The sequence below is a fragment of the Ambystoma mexicanum genome, chromosome 3q, assembly GCF_040938575.1.
Source record: "Ambystoma mexicanum isolate Mex_15411 chromosome 3q, UKY_AmexF1_1, whole genome shotgun sequence".
NCBI lineage: Eukaryota > Metazoa > Chordata > Amphibia > Caudata > Ambystomatidae > Ambystoma > Ambystoma mexicanum.
In genome coordinates, this window is record NC_090926.1 from 1,295,374,185 (window position 1) to 1,295,392,345 (window position 18,161).

At 53.2% G+C, this 18,161-nt stretch overlaps 1 protein-coding gene across 1 annotated transcript in view; it reads right to left on the reverse strand.

The window, feature by feature from the left end:
* LOC138447896 (uncharacterized) overlaps positions 1–3,415 on the reverse strand; it is an 879,976-nt gene extending 876,561 nt beyond the window's left edge. Inside the window, exon 1 of the mRNA XM_069604399.1 lies at positions 3,278–3,415. Within this exon, the coding sequence (XP_069460500.1) occupies positions 3,278–3,364 (87 nt within the window). The 5' untranslated portion in view covers positions 3,365–3,415. The remainder of the gene's footprint in view (positions 1–3,277) is intronic.
* Positions 3,416–18,161: the final 14,746 nt, after the last annotated feature.

Below are 18,161 nucleotides of genomic sequence, written 5' to 3' on the forward strand. Positions count from 1 at the left end.
TAACCAACAGATACCCAGGATAAGAGGGAAGTGAGCAGCTCTGATGATATCGAATGTGATACTTTCGGTGTGTTGTTGGATGGATAAAGTAAGTGCTTTAGTGGTATGAGTGATCAAACCCGAGCTCAAAGGTTCGCCATCAACTCCTTCCACCTTTTGATCTTCGTTTTTGGCTATCCTCTTGACTCCATGTCGTTCTGCCCAATGGGTATCCATGAAGTTTCCTGCTGCTCCACAGTCGAGTAGTGCTAAAGCGGTTACTTCTTTGGGGCCTACTCTGAGAGAAACTGTGAGCATCATCAACCGGGAGTCCTCAGATGTTTCTGTAGAGGATACAGAAAGTGGTGCGTAGGGACTAAAAGCAGCCCCTCGGTAATGCGTCCCAATGTTTACCGAGGGCGAGCGTTTCCCGATCTTCTGGGTGGTACTTCCGGACAATCTCTTAATAAATGTAATGAAGATCCACAGTACATGCACAAGGAACCCTCCCTGCGCCGTTTCCTTTCTTCCGGTGTCAGTGGGGCTCTGGTGGTTCCAATCTGCATGGGTTCTTCTTTAGTTGTCCGTTGGAAGGGTATAGATGCTGGTGAAGGAGTCTCCACGGGAGGGGGTACGCTTAGCCTGATCTTCCTCTTTTCTTGACGTCTTTCCGTCATCCTGAAGTCAATTCGGAGGGTAGCTGTCAGAAGTTCGGCGAAAGACACCGGTCTTTCTATTCGGGCAAGTTCGTCCTTCAATTCCTCCCTTAAACCTCGCCGAAATATGGCATACTGAGCCTGTTCCTGCCAACCTGCCTCTGCAGCCACCTGTTTGAAAGTGGTGATGTATGTCAGTAAATCAGAATTCCCTTGACGGATGTCAAGGAGGTCCTCCGAGGCCAAGTATGTACTCTCTGTTCGCAAAAAGGTTTGTTGAATCAGGGCCTTAAAGGCATCGTAGTCCTGTAAAACCGGGTCTGACTGGTTTACTAGAGGGGTAGCCCAAGCCAGGGCATTTCCGATCATGTGGGTGATCATAAACCCCACCTTGGCGTGATCTGAGGCGAAGGTCTGAGGGCGAAAGGTAAAATGAAGATTGCATGCGTCCAGAAATTCTTTAACCTTCTTTGGGGATCCATCGAACTTCCCTGATACTAGGGGAAGTGGAGGTAAATCAGCTAATGGTCTTTCTCTGTCCGTCATACGCTGTTGAAGGGTGGTTTTAGCAGTCTTAAGGTTCTGCATCTCTAGACTTAGACTTTGTACAGCGGCTACGAGTTCTTGTATCTGCTGTGGGGTGGCCATCTCTTTTTGGCGTTGCAAACTGTCACCGGGGTCGGTGATATCTTCGTCCGAAAGTGTAGCTTCTGAAATCTCCCCCTCCCCCGACTCCTCACCTCCTTCTTCCTTCCAAGAACCCTTCTTTTCTTTTCTCCGAGTAGACACCTTTTTTTTATGAAGATAGGGACGACCCCGGAAGGAAGCCACCGTGCTCCCCAAGAAGGGAGACCAGGGGGCCCACCCCCGGGATCGACCAAGAGGGGAAAAAGCCTTAGGCACAAAAAAACCCTGTAGTATCGTTGGGTGTCTTGTAGACGTGGAACCAGGAGTACTTATAAGGTAAGATCTGGTAGAAGGGGCTGGAGACAACACGTGGAGTGAAGACTCAGAAACACAGGCAGTCCATTAAGAGGTCCGAGGAACTGGTACACAGGTTAAGAGAGGAAGTACTAATGCAGCAAGCAAAGGCAGTCCAGGGGAACAGACCGGAGTCTGGTACATGGGAGGTCACAGAAGCAATACTGAAGGTAGGCGAAGGAAGAGCGGAGAGAGTAACAGACAGGAAAAGGAAAAAAGCAGTAAGTGAAGATGGGAAGGTGGGAGGGGAAGCAAGATGGAAGGAGGGCAAGGGAGAATTACTACGAACCAAAAGAGAAAGGGAAAGGTAGACAGGTCCAGCGGAAAGAATGACAGAAAGGATCAGACAGGTACGAGGACCCGACCAGCAGCAAGCGAGAGAGCAGCACGAAAGCCACAGGTAGCAAGCAACTCAGCCTACGGACGATACCGGAAGCGTTGCAACGCGTCCGTGACCCGGAAGTGGCTGGTTAAAACACCGGGATGCGGAGCGTCTAGCCAATCAGAATCAGAAAAAAGGGAACCAGGAAACAGGGGGCGTGGCCGAAGCGAACGGAGCTAGGTTCCGCGTCGCCAGCGGCTCCATAGACGCCAGGAACTCGGCGGTATGACACTGCTCCACAGCAGTCCTAGTCTGGGCTCAGAGAACTGCCTGCTCCACAGCACTCCCAGTTTGGGCTCAGAGAACTACCTGCTCCACAGCACTCCTGGTCTGGGCTCAGAGAACTGCCAGCTCCACATCACTCCTAGTCTGGGCTCAGAGAAATGCCTGCTGCACAGCACTACTAGTACGGGCTCAGAGAAACTGCCTGCTCCACAGCACTCCTAGTCTGGGCTCAGAGAAGTGCCTGCTCCACAGCACTCTTAGTCTGGGCTCAGAGAAGTGCCTGCTCCAGAGCACTCCTAGTCTGGGTTCTGAGAACTGCCTGCTCCACAGCACTCCTAGTCTGGGCTCTGAGAAGTGCCTGCTCTACAGCACTCCTAGTCTGGGCTCAGAGAAGTGCCTGCTCCACAGCACTCCTAGTCTGGGCTCAGAGAACTGCCTGCTCCACAGCACTCCTAGTCTGAGCTCAGAGAAGTGCCTGCTCCACAGCACTCCTAGTCTGGGCTCAGATAACTGCCTACTCCAATGGTCTGAGATATTTCAAATGTGAATGGGTATTGCCAATTACTCTTCTGAGGGTACGCGGGTGTCTGGGAGCCCGCACAGGTATGTAACAAGCTTGCGCCCTGAGTTACACCCCTGCCTCAACGCCCCACCCAGCCCCATTCTTGCCATGGTTGCAACATCGATTCTTTAGCACTCTTATTCTTGAGAGAATACATGTAAGCGCTACTGGCTGCATACATGACAGAGGGAAGGACTGTGTCAAAATAAGGATGGACGTAGATTGGGGGAAAGTGAGCCATGCCCTCTCCCCCTGCACCTCTTTAAGTCAAAGGACCCTCAATTACTCCAGTGGACCACTCGCCCAGGAAACCTTCACCCGCCCGCCCCCCTAAAACAGTGTCATCCTCCAGTGACTTCTAAAAGATCCCAGCAACTGCAAGACTCACGACTTCCCGTTCTCCGAGACTCAGGGAGGGGTGCGGCGCTCTGGAGTTCCAGGGTATTCTAGCCACACCCCCACACCCCTCCTCCCTCTGTACCAGCATCTCACCTCTTCCATGGTTCTGGAATTGGCTGCGCTTTGCTGCACCGTTTTCATGTCAGATGAAACTCTCTCCACCTCCAGAAGAGCCGACATCCAGGGTAGGGAATCTTCCAGCAGCTGAGCTAGGAGGACCTGCAGAACGCTCTGAGCCTGGAAGACAGAAACATGTTGTTCAGCAACAGAGGACACATTGGGGCAAAGGGAGCATAGCCCACCTAGTGACACTGAGCAAACATGGAGGGAAACAGAGGGCCTTTCAGAACATTGGAGCACAGTCAGCTAACGCCACATGCTAAGCCAGGTGGTCCAGCAGGGCTCTAAAGGACAGTGGGAGCGCCACAAGCCAAGCCTGGCCTGGTGGGAGAGAACAGAGGCCTATCCAGGCACAAGCCAAGCCTGGCCTGTTGGGGACAGAGGGCCCATCCAGACAAAAGCCAAGCCTGGCCTGGTGGGAACGGAGGGCCCATCCAGACACAAGCCAGGCCGGCCGGGTGGGAACAGAGGGCCTATCCAGACACAAGCCAAGCCTGGCCTGTTGGGGACAGAGGGCCCATCCAGACAAAAGCCAAGTCTGGCCTGGTGGGAACAGAGGGCCTATCCAGACACCAGCCAAGCCTGGCTTCGTGGGAACAGAGGGCCTATCCAGAAACAAGCCAAGCCTGGCCAGGTGGGAACAGAGGGCCCATCCAGACACAAGCCAAGCCTGGCCAGCTGGGAACAGAGGGCCCATCCAGACACAAGCCACGTATGGCCTGGTGGGGACAGAGGGCCTAACCAGGCACAAGCCACATCTGACCTGGTGGGAACAGAGGGCCCATCCAGACACAAGCCAGGCCGGCCTGCTGGGAACAGAGGGCCTATCCAGACACAAGCCAAGCCTGTCCTGGTGGGAACAGAGGGCCTATCCAGACACAAGCCAAGACTGGCCTGGTGGGAACAGAGGGCCTATCCAGACGCAAGCCACTTCTGACCTGGTGTGAACAGAGGACCTATCCAGACACAAGCCACATCTGGCCTGGTGGGAACAGAGGGCCTATCCAGACACAAGCCACATATGGCCTGGTGGGAACAAGTCTGGCCTGGTAGGAACAGAGGGCCTATCCAGACACAAGCCAAGCCTGGCCTGGTGGGGACAGAGGGCCTATCCAGACACAAGCCACGCCTGACCTGGTGGGAACAGAGGGCCCATCCAGACACAAGCCAGGCCGGCCTGGTGGGAACAGAGGGCCTATCCAGACACAAGCCAAGCCTGGCCTGGTGGCAACAGAGGGACTATTTAGACACAAGCCAAGACTAGCCTGGGGGGAACAGAGGGCCTATCCAGACACAAGCCACGTCTGACCTGGTGGGAACAGAGGGCCTATCAAGACACAAGCCACATCTGGCCTGGTGGGAACAAAGGGCCTATCCAGACACAAGCCAAGCCTGGCCTGGTGGGAACAGAGGGCCTATCCAGACACAAGCCAGGACTGGCCTGGTCGGAACAGAGGGCCTATCCAGAAACAAGCCACGTCCGACCTAGTGGGAACAGAGGGCCCATCCAGACAAAAGCCAAGCCTGGCCTGGTGGGAACAGGGGGCTTATCCAGACACAAGCCAAGCCTGGCCTGGTGGGGACAGAGGGCCTATCCAGACACAAGTCACGCCTGACCTGGTGGGAACAGAGGGCCCATCCAGACACAAGCCAGGCCGGCCTGGTGGGAACAGAGGGTCTCTCTAGACACAAGCCAAGCCTGGCCTGGTGGGAACAGAGGGTCTATCCAGACACAAGCCACGTCTGACCTGGTGGGAACAGAGGGTCTATCTAGACACAAGCCAAGCCTGGCTTGGTGGGAACAGAGGGCATATCCAGAAACAAGCCAAGCCTGACCTGGTGGGGACAGAGGGCCTATCTAGACACAAGCCACGTCTGGCCTGGTGGGAACAGAGGGCCTATCCAGACACAAGCCACTTCTGACCTGGTGTGAACAGAGGGCCTATCCAGACACAAGCCACATCTGGCCTGGTGGGAACAGAGGGCCTATCCAGACACAAGCCAAGACTGGCCTGGTGGGAACAGAGGGCCTATCCAGACGCAAGCCAGGCCGGCCGGGTGGGAACAGAGGGCCTATCCAGACACAAGCCAAGCCTGGCCTGGTGGGAACAGAGGGCCTATCCAAACACAAGCCAAGACTGGCCTAGTGGGGACAAAGGGCCTATCCAGAAACAAGCCATGTCTGACCTGGTGGGAACGGAGGGCCTATCCAGACAAAAGCCAAGCCTGGCCTGGTGGGAACAGAGGGCCTATCCAGACACAAGCCACGTCTGACCTGGTGGGGACAGAGGACCTATCCAGACACAAGCCAAGCCTGGCCTGTTGGGGACAGAGGGCCCATCCAGACACAAGCCAGGCCAGCCTGGTGGGAACAGAGGGCCTATCCAGACACCAGCCAAGCCTGGCTTGGTGGGAACAGAGGGCATATCCAGAAACAAGCCAAGCCTGGCCTGTTGGGGACAGAGGGCCCATCCAGACACAAGCCAAGCCTGGCCAGGTGGGAACAGAGGGCCCATCCAGACACAAGCTAAGTCTGGCCTGGTGGGAATAGAGAGCCCATCCAGACGCAAGCCAAGCCTGGCCAGCTGGGAACAGAGGGCCCATCCAGACACAAGCCACGTCTAGCCTGGTGGGAACAGAGGGCCTCTCCAGACACAAGCCAAGCCTGGCCTGGTGGGGACAGAGGGCCTATCCAGACACCAGCCAAGCCTGGCTTGATGGGAACAGAGGGCCTATCCAGACACAAGACAGGCCGGCCTGCTGGGAACAGAGGGCCTATCCAGACACAAGCCAAGCCTGTCCTGGTGGGAACAGAGGGCCTATCCAGACACAAGCCAAGACTGGCCTGGTTGGAACAGACGGCCTATCCAGATGCAAGCTACTTCTGACCTGGTGTGAACAGAGGGCCTATCCAGACACAAGCCACATCTGGCCTGGTGGGAACAGAGGGCCTATCCAGACACAAGCCACATCTGGCCTGGTGGGAACAAGTCTGGCCTGGTAGGAACAGAGGGCCTATCCAGACACAAGCCAAGCCTGGCCTGGTGGGGACAGAGGGCCTATCCAGACACAAGCCACACCTGACCTGGTGGGAACAGAGGGCCCATCCAGACACAAGCCAGGCCGGCCTGGTGGTAACAGTGGGCCTATCCAGACACAAGCCAAGCCTGGCCTGGTGGCAACAGAGGGCCTATCCAGACACAAGCCAAGACTAGCCTGGGGGAACAGAGGGCCTATCCAGACACAAGCCACGTCTGACCTGGTGGGAACAGACGGCCTATCAAGACACAAGCCACATCTGGCCTGGTGGGAACAAAGGGCCTATCCAGACACAAGCCAAGCCTGGCCTGGTGGGAACAGAGGGCCTATCCAGACACAAGCCAGGACTGGCCTGGTGGGAAAAGAGGGCCTATCCAGAAACAAGCCACGTCCGACCTGGTGGGAACAGATGGCCTATCCAGACAAAAGCCAAGCCTAGCCTGGTGGGAACATGGGGCCTATCCAGACACAAGCCAAGCCTGGCCTGGTGGGGACAGAGGGCCTATCCATACACAAGTCATGTCTGACCTGGTGGGAACAGAGGGCCCATCCAGAAACAAGCCAGGCCGGCCTGGTGGGAACTGAGGGTCTCTCTAGACATAAGCCAAGCCTGGCCTGGTGGGAACAGAGGGTCTATCCTGACACAAGCCACGCCTGACCTGGTGGGAACAGAGGGTCTATCTAGACACAAGCCAAGCCTGGCCAGGTGGGAACAGAGGGCCTATCCAGACACAAGCCACATCTGGCCTGGTGGGGACAGAGGGCCTATCCAGACACAAGCCACGTCTGGCCTGGTGGGAACAGAGGGCCTATCCAGACACAAGCCACTTCTGACCTGGTGTGAACAGAGGGCCTATCCAGACACAAGCCACATTTGGCCTGGTGGGAACAGAGGGCCTATCCAGACACAAGCCAAGACTGGCCTGGTGGGAACAGAGGGCCTATCCAGACGCAAGCCACTTCTGACCTGGTGTGAAGAGAGGGCCTATCCAGACACAAGCCACATCTGGCCTTGTGGGAACAGAGGGCTTATCCAGACACAAGCCACATGTGGCCTGGTGGAAACAGAGGGCCCATCCAGACACAAGCCAGGTCGGCCTGGTGGGAAAAGAGGGCCTATCCAGACAAAAGCCAAGCCTGGCTTGGTGGGAACAGAGGGCCTATCCAGGCACAAGCCAAGCCTGGCCTGGTGGGAACAGAGGGCCTATCCAGACAAAAGCCAAGTCTGGCCTGGTAGGAACAGAGGGCCTATCCAGACACAAGCCAAGCCTGGCCTGGTGGGGACAGAGGGCCTATCCAGACACAAGCCACGCCTGACCTGGTGGGAACAGAGGGCCCATCCAGACACAAGCCAGGCCGGCCTGGTGGGAACAGAGGGCCTATCCAGACACAAGCCAAGCCTGGTCTGGTGGGAACAGAGGGCCTATCCAGACACAAGCCACATCTGGCCTGGTGGGAACAGAGGGCCTATCCAGACACAAGCCACGTCTGACCTGGTGGGAACAGAGGGCCTATCCAGACACAAGCCACATCTGGCCTGGGAAGAGGGCCCATCCAGGCACAAGCCAGGCCGGCCTGGTGGGAACAGAGGGCCTATCCAGACACAAGCCAAGCCTGGTCTGGTGGGAACAGAGGGCCTATCCAGACACAAGCCACATCTGGCCTAGTGGGGACAGAGGGCCCATCCAGACACAAGCCACGTCTGGCCTGGTGGGAACAGAGGGCCTATCCAGACACAAGCCACATCTGGCCTGGTGGGAACAGAGGGCCTATCCAGACACAAGCCACGTCTGACCTGGTGGGAACAGAGGGCCTATCCAGACACAAGCCACATCTGGCCTGGGCAGAGGGCCCATCCAGACACAAGCCACATCTGGCCTGGTGGGAACGGAGGGCCCATCCAGACACAAGCCACGTCTGGCCTGGTGGGAACAGAGGGCCTATCCAGACACAAGCCACGTCTGACCTTGTGGGAACAGAGGGCCTATCCAGACACAAGCCACGTCTGACCTGGTGGGAACAGAGGGCCTATCCAGACACAAGCCACGCCTGGCCTGGTGGGAACAGAGGGCCTATCCAGACACAAGCCACATCTGGCCTGGTGGGAACAAAGGGCCTATCCAGACACAAGCCAAGACTGGCCTGGTGGGAACAGTGGGCCTATCCAGACACAAGCCACATCTGGCCTGGTGGGAACAAAGGGCCTATCCAGACACAAGCCAAGCCTTGCCTGGTCGGAACAGAGGGCCTATCCAGACAGAAGCCAAGACTGGCCTGGTGGGAACAGAGGGCCTATCCAGACACAAACCACGTCTGACCTGGTGGGAACAGAGGGCCTATCCAGACACAAGCCAAGACTGGCCTGGTGAGAACAGAGGGTCTATCCAGACACAAGCCATGTCTGGCCTGGTGGGAACAGAGGGCCTATCTAGACACAAGCCACGTCTGGCCTGGTGGGAACAGAGGGCCTATCCAGACACAAGCCACGTCTGACCTGGTGGGAACAGAGGGCCTATCCAGACACAAGCCACGTCTGGCCTGGGCAGAGGGCCTATCCAGACGCAAGCCACATCTGGCATGGGCAGAGGGCCTATCCAGACACAAGCCACATCTGGCCTGGTGGGAACAGAGGGCCTATCCAGACACAAGCCACATATGGCATGGGCAGAGGGCCTATCCAGACACAAGCCAAGACTGGCCTGGTGGGAACAGAGGGCCTACCCAGACACAAGCCACATCTGGCCTGGGCAGAGGGCCTATCATAGGCTGGCTAGTAGCACAGCGCAAGCTTGTGTGGAACAGAGGGAGCAGGAGCTGCCTAATACCTCTTGCCTCTGGGGCAAGAGAAGCAACGTCACAACAGTAACACAAGCCCGAAGAGAGCAGAGGCCACACCTGGGTTGAAGGCTGCACCCACACACAGCAATCAGGGACCCAGTGGTTTATTACTCAGTGTGATTCCAGGGATCGGGATTGAAAGCCTGAGATCCAAATGTTCGAGGGAGAAAAGACTGAAGATAGTTTTTCCGAAATAACCTTCAGACTTTTCTCCCTTGAACATTTCTGACTTGGCCCTGGCCCCACACCTACGCCCCCACCCACACCCACACCACACTCCCACACCCCTACTTCCCTTGAGGCCGCCAACTGTCCCTGCGACACTTGCTCCCTTTCACTTCTGTGATCGGGAACCGGTGCAGCAGGGTCCTTTAGTTTTTTCTTTTTTGAGCTTTTTGGGATGGCTGCAGGGGACACCCCCGCAACCCACGCTCACAATATAGTGAGCAAGGGTGCAGGTGAACCCCCCCCCCGCAACCCACAGCACCAAATGCATTATTTGGTCGAACTTTTCGCCCGCTCTGAATTTTCGAAAGGCTGAAATTCGGGCAAATCATGCATTCAGGCTTTTAAGCTCAAACAGTTTGTACGTTTCCGTTTCGCAGCGTAGATCGCTTTATCAACGAAAGCTGTAACTGTCATGTCACGCCGATGGAGCCTTTGGAAACAGTGGAGATTGCCTTCTTGGTCTGTTTCCTCACGTGCATACTGAACATACATTGATGGTCTAGTCGGTTCCAAGATGGCCGCCGCTCGATTTCTATGCAGCCAGAACACAGTTCGGCACATTGCAACTCTCGCAATAGCTTGGTGGGCTAGACGCTGCCAGCGAACCTATTCTCCCGGTACGCTTCCTCTCCCCTCACTTTTCTCTCCCTGAGCCTTCCCCTGGCTCCTGTCTCCCCGCTTTGTGTGTTTCGCCACACAGTTAGCTCCTGCCTGTTTTTGTATTTCTTCTGCTGTTTGTTCCCGTTCGCTCATCCCTTACTCTGATAATCCCGTCCCTCGGGACTCCAGAGTTTTCTTAATGCCGGAATGCTCTCTATCTGGTACAGGACATCAAACAAGAGCATAGCGTTTTTTGTTGTTGCTATTTAAGGCTTTTCCCCCATTTTGGGCTGTCTGCCTGGGATCCACACCGCTGTAGTTGTTTAACAACCGGGCGCCGTGGCCTCCAAGGGGGAGAGACCCTTTCTCTTCACAAAAAAGAAAACAAAGAAGGACATAAAGAAGAAGAAAGAAAAAAGGAAGGGAACGATCGCGGAAGGACTCTCCAAGTTCCTCAGGTGAGGAGTTGGTCCCCAATCAAAAGGAGGTAAGAAGGAAGGCCAGTTCACACCTGGTTGAAGTGTGTGAATCCTGTGGATCTGAGAGTAACAGTGGCACACCTGAATATATACAACATGAAGAGAAGAAGGAACAGAGGGTGTAAGACCCCTAATGCACTGCAAACATAGCTCCAAAAAAGTAAACATAGAAAAGGGCTCATGTGAAGTAAAGGGAAACATAGAAAAGGGCTCATGTGAAGTAAAGGGAAACATAGAAAAGGGCTCATGTGAAGTAAAGGGAAACATAGAAAAGGGCTCATGTGAAGTAAAGGGAAACATAGAAAAGGGCTCATGTGAAGTAAAGGGAAACATAGAAAATGCAGCAAAACTGGAAAGAAAAGCACAGCCAGAGCAGCAGCAAGATAAGGCCACAAGAGAAGTGAGAGGCAGACATACTGCAATATATGAAAGAATAAGAGAAATGAAGATAACCGGAAAAGGTCCTATCCATGTGAACACTGAGCCCCAAGTGCACCCAGAGAGGGAGGAGGCAGGGGAAGCGGGCCCTGTAAAATGCCAAGCTTCCAAAGGAATCAGGCCAGAGTGATGTCAGCTAAGGGGAGGGACAATCATGCAGCCACAGTGGCTCAAAAGGAAGGCGAGTAAATCATGGCTGTGGGTGCGGAAGAAAGAGGGAACCAAAAATTCATTACAGGAGGCCGAGCTTGTGAACGATGTACGGTCAGGTCAAAGTCAATGCCTAACACCTGCCACTCCCGATCAAAGTTCAGGCCACCTGCCACTCCTGATCAAAGTTCAGACAACCTGCCATGCCCGATCAAAGTTACAGCCACCTGCCACTCCCGATCAAAGTTCAGGTCACCTGCCACTCCCAATCAAAGTTCAGACAACCTGCCACTCCCGATCAAAGTTCAGACAACCTGCCACTCCCGATCAAAGTTCAGGCCACCTGCCACTCCCGATCAAAGTTCAGGTCACCTGCCACTCCCGATCAAAGTTACAGCCACCTGCCACTCCCGATCAAAGTTCAGGTCACCTGCCACTCCCAATCAAAGTTCAGACAACCTGCCACTCCCGATCAAAGTTCAGACAACCTGCCACTCCCGATCAAAGTTCAGGTTACCTGCCACTCCCAATCAAAGTTCAGACAATCTGCCACTCCAGATCAAAGTTCAGACAACCTGCCACTCCCGATCAAAGTTACAGCCACCTGCCACTCCCGATCAAAGTTCAGGTCACCTGCCACTCCCAATCAAAGTTCAGAAAACCTGCCACTCACGATCAAAGTTCAGACAACCTGCCACTCCCGATGAAAGTTCCAGCCACCTGCCACTCCCGATCAATGTTGAGGCCACCTGCCACTCCTGATCAAAGTTCAGACAACCTGCCACTCCCGATCAAAGTTCAGGCCACTTGCCACTCATGATCAAAGTCAACGCCTAACACCTGCCACTCCCGATCAAAGTTCAGACAATCTGCCACTCCAGATCAAAGTTCAGACAACCTGCCACTCCCGATCAAAGTTCAGGTCACCTGCCACTCCCAATCAAAGTTCAGACAACCTGCCACTCCCGATGAAAGTTCCAGCCACCTGCCACTCCCGATCAATGTTCAGGCCACCTGCCACTCCCGATCAAAGTTCAGGCCACCTGCGACTCCTGATCAAAGTTCAGACAACCTGCCACTCCCGATCAAATTTCAGGCCACCTGCCACTCATGATCAAAGTCAATGCCTAACACCTGCTACTCCCGATCACAGTTCAGGCCACCTGCCACTCCCGACTAACATTCAGGCCACCTGCCACTCCCAATCAAAGTTCAGACAACCTGCCACTCCCCATCAATGTTCAGGCCACCTGCCACTCCCGATCAAAGTTCAGGCCACCTGCCACTCCTGATCAAAGTTCAGACAACCTGCCACTCCCGATCAAAGTTCAGGCCACTTGCCACTCATGATCAAAGTCAATGCCTAACACCTGCCACTCCCGATCAAAGTTCAGACAATCTTCCACTCCAGATCAAAGTTCAGACAACCTGCCACTCCCGATCAAAGTTCAGGTCACCTGCCACTCCCAATCAAAGTTCAGACAACCTGCCACTCCCGATGAAAGTTCCAGCCACCTGCCACTCCCGATCAATGTTGAGGCCACCTGCCACTCCTGATCAAAGTTCAGGCCACCTGCCACTCCTGATCAAAGTTCAGACAACCTGCCACTCCCGATCAAAGTTCAGGCCACTTGCCACTCATGATCAAAGTCAATGCCTAACACCTGCCACTCCCGATCAAAGTTCAGACAATCTGCCACTCCAGATCAAAGTTCAGACAACCTGCCAGTCCTGATCAAAGTTCAGACAACCTGCCACTCCCAATCAAAGTTCAGGCCACTTGCCACTCATGATCAAAGTCAATGCCTAACACCTGCCACTCCCGATCAAAGTTCAGACAACCTGCCACTCCCGATCAAAGTTCAGGTCACCTGCCACTCCCAATCAAAGTTCAGACAACCTGCCACTCCCGATGAAAGTTCCAGCCACCTGCCACTCCGGATCAATGTTCAGGCCACCTGCCACTCCCGATCAAAGTTCAGGCCACCTGCCACTCATGATCAAAGTCAATGCCTAACAGCTGCCACTCCCGATCACAGTTCAGGCCACCTGCCACTCCCGACTAACGTTCAGGCCACCTGCCACTCCCAATCAAAGTTCAGACAACCTGCCACTCCCGATCAATGTTCAGGCCACCTGCCACTCCCGATCAAAGTTCAGGCCACCTGCCACTCCTGATCAAAGTTCAGACAACCTGCCACTCCCGATCAAAGTTCAGGCCACTTGCCACTCATGATCAAAGTCAATGCCTAACACCTGCCACTCCCGATCAAAGTTCAGGCCACTTGCCACTCATGATCAAAGTCAATGCCTAACACCTGCCACTCCAGATCAAAGTTCAGACAATCTGCCACTCCAGATCAAAGTTCAGACAACCTGCCACTCCTGATCAAAGTTCAGACAACCTGCCACTCCCAATCAAAGTTCAGGCCACTTGCCACTCATGATCAAAGTCAATGCCTAACACCTGCCACTCCCGATCAAAGTTCAGACAACCTGCCACTCCCGATCAAAGTTCAGGTCACCTGCCACTCCCAATCAAAGTTCAGACAACCTGCCACTCCCGATGAAAGTTCCAGCCACCTGCCACTCCGGATCAATGTTCAGGCCACCTGCCACTCCCGATCAAAGTTCAGGCCACCTGCCACTCATGATCAAAGTCAATGCCTAACAGCTGCCACTCCCGATCACAGTTCAGGCCACCTGCCACTCCCGACTAACGTTCAGGCCACCTGCCACTCCCAATCAAAGTTCAGACAACCTGTCACTCCCGATCAATGTTCAGGCCACCTGCCACTCCCGATCAAAGTTCAGGCCACCTGCCACTCCTGATCAAAGTTCAGACAACCTGCCACTCCCGATCAAAGTTCAGGCCACTTGCCACTCATGATCAAAGTCAATGCCTAACACCTGCCACTCCCGATCAAAGTTCAGGCCACTTGCCACTCATGATCAAAGTCAATGCCTAACACCTGCCACTCCCGATCAATGTTCAGGCCACCTGCCACTCCCGACTAACGTTCAGGCCACCTGCCACTCCCGATCAATGTTCAGGCCACCTGCCACTGCTGATCAAAGTTCAGGCCAACTCTCACACTGTCGAGAGATGGAATCCAGCAGATCTGTACCCTCTGCCCATCAGAATCACAGTTTTTCATTTTCCACACGTGGCATTCCAGGGATGTGTTGAATGTGAAAGCATTTTACATTCCCAAGTACTTTGGCATGCGTGCTGGCATAGTGTACTGCACTCGCTGGTGGCATGCCCCCCTTCCTATTATTATAGTGCACGGCCTGCACTGCCAAGTGGGATCCAATGAAAGTCCAGAGATCAGGGAAAGCGCTGTGGGAGCCCAAAGCTTGAAGGCCCCGGCGAAGCACGCTGGCCTTCCGCGTGGAAGAAGAGGGAGAGGGGAAGATTTCTAGAAGTGCAGGTGCCAGAGCAGAAAAGGAGTGCGTGTGGAAACAAGGGACCGCAATCAGATACCTGCCGGAGGATTGAAGAGGGCGGCTGGGAGATGAGGAGCCGTGCCCATAATAGTAGCGATGATCACAACGGAGCACCTTCAAGGACACTTTCTAACTCTGGCCCCCAGGGGTCTGGCTGCACACCCCACATTGATCATTTAGTGTGGACAGAGCAGGGCATGAGCCACACAAGGAGTCTAGTAAGTGCTCTGAGTTCTGGTCCAGTGCATGTATGTAGTAGTGTGCCTGAAGGCATGATAGCTCTTCTGTCAGAATTGGCATATTTGACATTTGGGTTTAGAAGGCAGCCACTCTAAGGGTTGGCAGCCTGAATCTTACTGTATTGTGACATAGTTACGCTGAGTGGCACCTTTGCACTAGGTAATAGTGGCAGGGTCACTGACAAGCCCTATAACACCGGCCATAGACCCTAATGCTTTTCAATGATGAAGAACAGTTTTTATCTTGGACCAGACTATGTTGTAATGAGCTGATGGCATCTGCTTTACAGTCACAATGCTTGAAAACAATGCGATTCTTAACCATCAACGGCTGTAGCCTTCGGAACTGCTGCCTTAAGATGTGTATGCCGTACCCTCGCTCGCCGACGTGTCTCCTCATTGTGGCCTGAGGGCCTCTTCCCTGCTGCAATTGCATCTCACCCTCAGAAATTCTCCATGATAAATTCCTCGGGAGAACAGTAGACAGAAGAGTAACTGTTTTGTAAGCTGTTGCTTCCTGTACATTCTGCATTCTCCCTGATCTAGAGTGAGAAGGATGTCTGCCGCTCGGTGATAGGACTGGAGGTGAACTGCAGGCTCTACTCATTCTCATGACATTGGTTAATGAAGTTGCCAATCGCCTCTCATGGTCACTCCCAAATGAGAAGATATCATCAATAAATCGCACCCAAACTGCCCTGTCCTCAGTTTGTTCAGAGCTGGACGGTGTGAAAAAGGCCTGTAGTCGAAGCACTCCATGATTACGTTTGCAAAAGCGGACACAAATTTAGCACCCATGGTTGTCCCACAAGCTTCGAGGTCTTGGGTGTTATTAAAATGTAACACTTATTTTTCTAAAGGAATTTGATCATGGCCTGCAGTACATCCATATGATGTAGAATTGGGGTCACAATACGACAGAGGGAGCACCACCTGCTCACTACCCCCAAGCAAGGCCAAATACTGACATGGATTAACTCTTTCCTGAAGGACTGTTCCCAATCCCCTGCTCTTCCTCCTTTCCAATCTGTTGCTCTTACGCTCACATGTGGTGTTCCTCAGGGGTCTGCTCTTTCTCCCATTCATTTCAATGTATACGTCCAGTCTCTGGCTAAACAGAATCAGCTCCACAGCTTCCGGTGTTATACCTTCACCAACGATACCCAAATTGTGGTTCATCTCGATCTTGGTGACCCGGAAGCCGCAGCCAGATTCCGTTCTTGTCTTGAGTCAGTTGGAAGATGTATGTTTCATAACTGGCTCAAGCGCAAAGGAGAAAAGACTGAAGTTCTGATAGTCGTCCCTTCTGCAGCCTCTTCTTTATGGACTCCTTCCTGCTAGCCCCTTTCCCTGGGCCCTTTTCCTCTCCTTGTGATTACTGTCAAAGATCTTGGCTTTAAGATCTCTGTGTCGCTGCCTTGAGAAGCCCCGGTTAGCTCTGTCTGCCATACAATTGAAAGTCCTGTGGAAAGTTCTTCCTTTTCTGCCGGCCCATTTTCAAGCCCCGGTAGTGGCATCAGCAGTGTTCCGACACCTGGACTATTATAATGCCCCTTACCTGGTGCAGCCTTCAGCCTTGAGGAACGGCCTCAACCATTCCATCGCAACTGGGAAAGTGCCACAAGACTTCAAAACTGCATACATCAGGCCACTACTCAAAAATACAGCAGGAGACGTAGAGGACCTCTCCAACTACAGACCTATCTCCAACATCCCGTATACAGCCAAGCTGCTCGAAACGTACATATACAAAACGACCCAAGAGTTTATAGAAGAGCACGGCCTACTAGACCAGGCACAATTTGGCTTCAGACCACTGACAGGAACGGAATCAGCTCTACTCTCAATATGGGATGATCTATAAATCAACACAGACACGGACAACAGCACTGCCTTGATATTCCTAGACCTATCGGCAGCATTTGACACAGTCGACCATGACACCCTCATAATGAGATTAGAAGCACTTGGAATAACAGACACCGCCCTACTATGGATCAAATCTTTCCTAACAAACAGAACGGAAACTGTATGGATGAAACCCAGCCCGAGAGATTCCACCTGTGGAGTACCACAAGGATCTTCCTTCTCCCCGCTACTGTTCAACATCTACCTGTATCTACTCATCAGAATCATCAAAAGCCATGGCCTCACCTGCTACAACTACGCTGACGATCCACAAATAATCTTCAAAATACAAGACAACCCGGAAAGAAACTCAACGCTTGAAAACTGCCTCCGCGAGGTATTCTTCTGGATGAACTCCAATTCCCTCAAAATCAACCCAGGCAAAACTGAAATAATGATCGTCACAAAAATGGAGGAGAAAACCAACTCATCCCTTGGCCAAGGGAACTTGGGACTACCCCAGCACCCTCGGCGATTGTAAAAAACCTGGGGGTTCTGATGGACAATAATCTCACGCTAGAGCCACAAGTAAATGCTCTTCTCAAGAAATGTTTCTTCCTCCTGCGAGCGGCAAAGAGAATCTTACCGTTCTTATCGTTCTCCAACAAAACGACCACCATCATCGCCCTCGTCATGTCCAAAGTAGACTACGCCAATAGCCTATACCTAGGCATGCCTGAACGACTCCTAAAAAAACTACAACACATTCAAAAGCGGCAGCCAGACTACTTCTGAAACTACCCCGAAGAGAACACACTGCACCGGCGCTGAAAACACTATATTGGCTACCAATAAAACAACAAATAAAATTCAAAACAATGTGCATTACACACAGAGCAGTACACAACGAAGGCGCTGAGTTCCTAAGAGACAAACTGCGCCTACATCAACCAACAAAAACGCTCAGATCAAGCATGGACATCCGCCTGGAACCGAAGCCCTACAACAAAAGAAAACTTGGAGGATCCTCCCTCTCTCACCAAGCCCCGAAAACCTGGAATGACCTACCAAAGTACATACGTAACACAAGAAACCACCTATCATTCAGGAAATTACTCAAAACCTGGCTCTTCACGTCATAACTATAAAGACTGGCCACAGGGGCACCGACATAACTAAAAACATAAATGAATGTAGAGCGACCGCGATATGTACCGATCAATCAATGGGAAAAGCTGAGGTAAATATCCCACGACATACTAAAGGACCAAACGGGAGACAGTCGCAATACAACCAAAGACAGTAAACATAGCAAACTAAGTTAGAAAGACTAGAACAAATCATCAGGAGGACCAGGACCTAACTATGACCTTCCCCAACAGCCCTTAGAACAAACTTAGAGAGGGAAAAGAAGCAGTGCATCACGGGCCCAATGCAATGGGTGAGAAACAGAATGTTTCATCACTACACACAGTCCACCAATACAAAGCAGGAAGCACAATGCCCCACCACACAAAACGACAACTAAACAACAGTCCCAAGGATGTT